The 6,114-nt window shown below is 27.9% G+C and overlaps 1 protein-coding gene across 4 annotated transcripts; it reads right to left on the bottom strand.

The window, feature by feature from the left end:
- Nucleotides 1-1,381: 1,381 nt before the first annotated feature.
- LOC118444478 (farnesol dehydrogenase) lies at nt 1,382-4,531 on the bottom strand. 4 transcript variants are annotated; one of them, XM_035872783.2, is made up of 6 exons: nt 4,438-4,531; nt 3,479-3,804; nt 2,931-3,057; nt 2,400-2,553; nt 2,124-2,267; nt 1,382-2,030 (listed from the first exon to the last, which is right to left on the bottom strand). In XM_035872783.2, the coding sequence occupies exons 2-6, from the start codon at nt 3,768-3,770 to the stop codon at nt 1,992-1,994; spliced, it is 756 nt and encodes a 251-aa protein (XP_035728676.2). In that variant the 5' UTR covers nt 3,771-3,804; nt 4,438-4,531; the 3' UTR covers nt 1,382-1,991. The 4 variants fall into 4 exon arrangements, with proteins under 4 accessions (XP_035728676.2, XP_035728675.2, XP_085519763.1 ...); XM_035872782.2 differs by having other exon boundaries at nt 4,343-4,456; XM_085663637.1 differs by having other exon boundaries at nt 4,433-4,451.
- Nucleotides 4,532-6,114: the final 1,583 nt, after the last annotated feature.

Here is a 6,114-nt window from a genome sequence, read left to right as displayed (position 1 = left end):
TTAATTTTCAGATTTCTCGAGACAAGAACAGCTTTCACAAAATTTTAAATCCATAGGACAAGTGTTAATTTCTTTTTTTTTTTCTTTTTTTTTCTCAAGGATGACGAGTATACTTATCACAAAAGAAAATAAAACAAAAATTGCCGTCTCTCCTTGACGATTGTATTTTGTCATAAAAAAAAAAAAAAACAACTGTTATATCTTCGTGACGAGTATACTCATTAAAAACATTTAATGAGAATAAAATTCTTTTTCTTTTATATATGTATATATATATATATATATATATATATATATATATATATATACACGTGAAAACGAAAATATTCATTGTACATTTTGAATATATTTTCTTGAAACAATCTCAATTGAAATTATATTAATATACTAAATCAAATTTCTCGCGAGATAAGTTAAAAAAAATTTTTATTTTTTCAAATTGAAAATCTTTCTTTTATTCTTCTTCTTCTTCTTCTTCTTCTTCTATTCCAACGAACGACATAAAAGTCAAATTGATCATCATTTAATAATTTTTAATATTAAGTGTATAAAATATACGAGATCGTTGATTGGCAATTCGATTTTCATAGTGATATTTATGAAACTATACGTTTATTCCATAATATATATATATATATATATATATATATATATATGTGTGTGTGTGTATATATTAAACGCTCGATATTACTTCTACGATATAGTTAAATATTATTTACATCATGGTTTACGATGAAACTTCATACGATAAGAGAAGCTTTTGATAATATACCGTAGTCGAAAAGTTTTCAATATGCCTCTACACAAATACATTATAAGTCTATTACCCTGAGAATTTCATACGCTACAAGTTCTTAATAGTATAAACTTCGCCTTTTTTTTTTTTTTTTTTTAAGCTCGTGCATTTTCTCTTTTCAATCGTATACAAAACTCGATTAATTTTTTTAAACTTTCTGACGATTAATTTCTTCTTCTTTTTTTTTTTTATTATTTTTTTTATTTATTTTTTTTTTATTTTCTGAATACAATCCCATTGATATTGATAATCGATGGAAAAACAAAATTAGTACTGATTCAAAGTTATATAATGTGATGAAAATATAACAAAGAATATACATACATATATATATATATATATATATATATATATATATATATATTTACATGTGTATATATAATGTAATCTTTCATCTTGCTATTATTCTCATAGTTGATCCAGTGAAATAATGCGAAACAAAGTTTCATTATAAACATATCGAATATTCTCTTGGAATATTAGCTTGCATTATTTCCAATGGTGGTCTCTATCGAAGAGGAAAATAATATTACGTTGGGTCACCGCATCGGTGACAGTAGATATCGCAACGAGGCTACTTAACGCGAATATCAAACAATAACCATACGGCCAGAATTTCGAGAGTAAATCAAACATAGATGCGCAATCTGGTAACGAAATGTACACACACGGTAGTAACGGAGAAAAACAAACTCAGCACGCGGTTAGACGTGGAAAAATAAAAAGTGCAATGAATTTCGATCATTAATAAAACATTGATTTTACTATTATACGAATATCATTTATCGTTTCGATTAATCGATTCGAAGGAAATTTTATACGAAAAAAATTATTCCCTTTTTCTCTTTCTTTCTTTTTTTCTTTTTCTTTTTTTTTTTTTAATAGAAATATCGAATCATTTTAAAGTTATTAGAAACGATCGAAATAATTTCATTTCGTTAATTTAATATATCTGTATGCTTTTAAAATATACGATAAATCACATTTAGATTTTCTTTTTTTTTTTGTTTACTTTATTTGAATTATTTATCTATATTTCCCTTTGATATATGATAATATATTGATTACAATTACATTTTGATATTAAAATGAAATTTATGATTAAATTATATTCATTGAAAAAAAAAATATATATATATGTATTTTAACAGCCAGTATAATGTGTCATTTTAAATATCCTTGAAAGATTAATTGATTATGCTTCTTCTATGTTTTGTATTGCTATTTCTGTAATCTATAATTCGATAAAACGTAAAATAAAAACGCTAATGTCACTGTAATGGTAAAAAAAAATAAGAAAACCCGAAGGAAAATAATTATCACATACCTGAACCTCGGGACGTGTTCCAAGTGCATAAACTAATGCATCGGCAACGTCTTCCGGTAAAATTGATGGGTGTTTAATAGGTGATTCTTTAATGGGCAGAAATCTATTCACTAAATTAGTTTGCACGATACCTGGACAAATACTCTACCAGAAATGCGATTCATCAATTGTGAAATACACATGTATTAATGTAAATGAATGAATTAAAAAAAAAACAAAAATAAGAAAAGAAAAGAAAGAAAAGTAAACAAATAAAATTCGATCAATTAAACTCACTGTAATTTTAATGGGCGATTTAATAGTGCACAATTCCTGCCTTACTGTATGCGTTAATGCGACTGCGGCATGTTTAGAAGCAGGATACAAATTCCATCCGTTATGGCCAGGGATTTCGGGATGAGTAGGTGGGTATATTTTCTGTCCTGTAATACTACAATATGCGCAATTTAAATTATGGCGATAGCGTTTGAAGATATTTTGTTTGAAAGAAAAGAGAAATGAGAAAAAAAAAGGATACAAAAACAGAATAAAAAACAAATGAAGAGGAAGAAAGAAAAAGAAGAATATTGCGTGTATTGAGAGAATACAACAACAACACAACAAATGACAGACAATAAAAAGAAAGAAAAAAGAAAGCCACGGACGAAATATCCGAATGAAATTGAAAATCCAATTATAATAAAATCGTCGAAGGGATGTACGAAAATTTTCCACTTAGAACGTCGAGCACGTCCATCGACAGGCACAATACGAATGAATAAACAAAACGTAAATATCATAGAGTAAGACGTTCATTAATAACAATACCTGTTGATATTGAAAATATACCCTTCGACGTTCTTCTCTCGCATTAAACGTACCGCACGATTCGTGCATATAGCCATTGCGAGTACATTAACATTTAACAGCTTTTCAAATGTCTTCTTGTTGCTTTCTGCAAATGTAATTTATGGAATTTTTAAATGCGCCAACGATAACTCCATCGAGTTTTCGCGGTAATAACCCGAAAGCATCATGCCTCGTAATAGTTGGAATGCTACGGTGCATACAAATAAAAGTATAAGAGTTTTTTCTTTCCCAATGTTAATCCTTTCGGGACAATCCTATATGCATTTTTTTCTTCTCCTCCCTTCTACTTTTCTATTTTCTTTTCTTCTTTTTCTTTTTTTTTTTTCTTTTTTTTTTCATCAATTAATATATGAATTTCGATATGGATATAAACGATAAATATAAATAATAAATATTTTAATATAAATATATTATATATATATATATATATATATATATATATATATATAAACAACAATTATTCGCATAATGAGAAATGTATTTGAAAGGATTAATAATAAACTTACCGATAATAGGACAAAAATCTATAACACCGGCATTATTCACCATAATATGAACTCCGTTAAATTTCTTTTTGATAAATAAAAAGGCAGCATCCACATCGTCCTCATTGGTAACGTCGCAACGAAGAGGATAATATCTATTTTCTCTATTGTCAGCCATTTCTTTCTCTTCCTTATTCTGAACATCCAAACCAACCACGATTATCTTCTTTTCAAGTAGAGCACACGTAATCGCTTTGCCGATTCCGGATGCGCAACCAGTCACGACCGCGACTTTTCCTTCCCAACGATTCATTATGATTCGTATGTATTGGTTTACCTGTTAAAACCTATTAAAATTTCAATGGAATAATTACAGCGTTTATGAGTGAAGTAAAAAAAGAAAAAAAAAAAAGAGAAAGAAAGAAAAAAGAAAAAGAAAATAGGAAAACAAAAAGAAAAATAAATTCTCGATCGATTGAAATTAAATGTTCTATGACTATTTACAAATTCATACTTTACATTCATTTCGATAATCTTCTTGAGTTTTTTTAAACGAAAGATAAAAAAAAAGACAGAGGAAAACAAAAGAAGAAACAAACAATTAATTGTCATATTTACGAACGAAATAATAATGAAAAAAGGAAAAAAATTCCGATTAAAATACATCCAATTTTCCCTTTTATAAAAATACTTTATAAGATTCAATTGTATGTGTACGTAGGGAGACATACTATTTTCGAGACATCGAATTATTTATATTTATCTATGAATTATTAAATAGGAGAGAATATATCAGACCAATAAAAATTATAATGCGTGGAACTATATTAAAATTATAATAATAAAAATATTTATATATAATTGGCGGTAAATCGAATTACGCACGAGGCGATACTGTTTTTCTCGGGACTTTGCCTTTCGTTTTTTCTTTTTTCATTTCTCTTTTTCTTTCCTTTTTTTTTTCTAATACTTCACTAAACTCTTTTTAATACGACGCCTGACGATTCTAATGACACTAATCGCTCTAACCACGTCGACGACTTTTTTACCTAACGCATTAACCCTCGCACTACGTCATCACTGATAAAGAAAAACTAATAGCTCTTAATTTTAACTTTTCCCATACAGAACTATTATTATTATTATGATTATGAAACTATCCTTCCTTTTGAGTAACCACAAAGCATTTCATCAGCTGAGGTAATCTTAATGGATGTATTATTTCCAAGGCATAATGATTAGTTACATGACAGTAAAAAAAGAAAAAAAAAATATATATATATATATATATATATATGTATATGTTATTGATATTATCGTTTTTTATTATTACATTTAAAAAAATTTATTCTCTTCTAAAAAGAAAAAAAAAAGAAAAAAAAAATAGAAATACATGTCGATTAAATAAAGTACGAATGAATCACTGGAATAATATAAAAGTATTAATTTACATGTTTCAATGTAAAATTTTTTTTCGAATTATTTATCGTATTCCGAAACGAAATGATATTGGTAGCATTTGAACCCCTTGACGGCATTTTATCGCCCATCAAACGCGCGTCAGGGACATATATTTTAAATGTTGTATTGCACACGTGCGCAATGCAACCCAGACAACTTGCATGAGTCATTAGCTACTCGTTTGCATCCATGTGTTAGAACATACAACATTATCGTTCAACACATGCATTCATGCATGCACGCATGCATAAACAAACACTCGCAAATATGCAGAATTTTATTTATAACATACAATTATTTATTTTATACGCATGCACACATACATACACATATATATATGTATTTCTTTTTGTTACGTTTAACAATTAAACGTTATCAGTTAAAAAAAAAAGATATATATATATATATATATATATATATATATACATATATATCCATACAAAAAAAATGCAATTTATGATAAGCAAATGAATATCTTTTTTTACATTTTTCGATCGCCTTACAATTTAACGATAAAAATAAATATTACAATTTTTCTCTCTCTGTTACGTTTTCATTGGAAATATGTTTAAATATTAATTGTTAGAACGAACAAGACGTATATAAGTCATGATAAATTCTACACTTGTAATTTTTATTCGATATAATGGAAACCTGTTTATTTTGTTTCAGAATCATAAACTCCTCTCTCTCTCTCTCTCTTTCTTGGACACTTTATATTACATATACACTTTCCTGGCGTTTATTCACAGCCACGGTTAGTATATATCGTCCGAAAAACTCGTCGTCTCTCGAAGATTTCCCGACGGAACTCGTTGGGAACCGTGTTGCATTTGCGATACGAGGCAAAAAGATAAAAGAGAAAGAAAAAAAGAGAAAGAGAGAGGAAAGAGAAAGAGAGAGAGAGAGAGAGAACACGCATACGGTAAAGCACGTCGCATAGTAACAATAACTTCCAATGAACGCACTGTTGTCCAATCTAAGAGGAATGCTGTTGTTATATAACGGCTGTTATCAAAACGTTCTGCTTTGTTTTTCAACTCAAATATAATGTCATAAATAAGATCAACGAGTATATATCAAAGAGAATCATATAAATTAGAATAAAGTCTTTCCCATATCGTGCTCTTACGAAATATACTGAGTTAAAACTCTTAATCACATTATCTCCTTTACATCATAATAATCAAGCATTA

The sequence above is a fragment of the Vespa mandarinia genome, chromosome 23, assembly GCF_050613455.1.
Source record: "Vespa mandarinia isolate Hongniang chromosome 23, ASM5061345v1, whole genome shotgun sequence".
Lineage (NCBI taxonomy): Eukaryota > Metazoa > Arthropoda > Insecta > Hymenoptera > Vespidae > Vespa > Vespa mandarinia.
The sequence above is the reverse complement of the archived record's forward strand: the minus strand, read 5'-3'. Positions and strand labels throughout refer to the sequence as shown.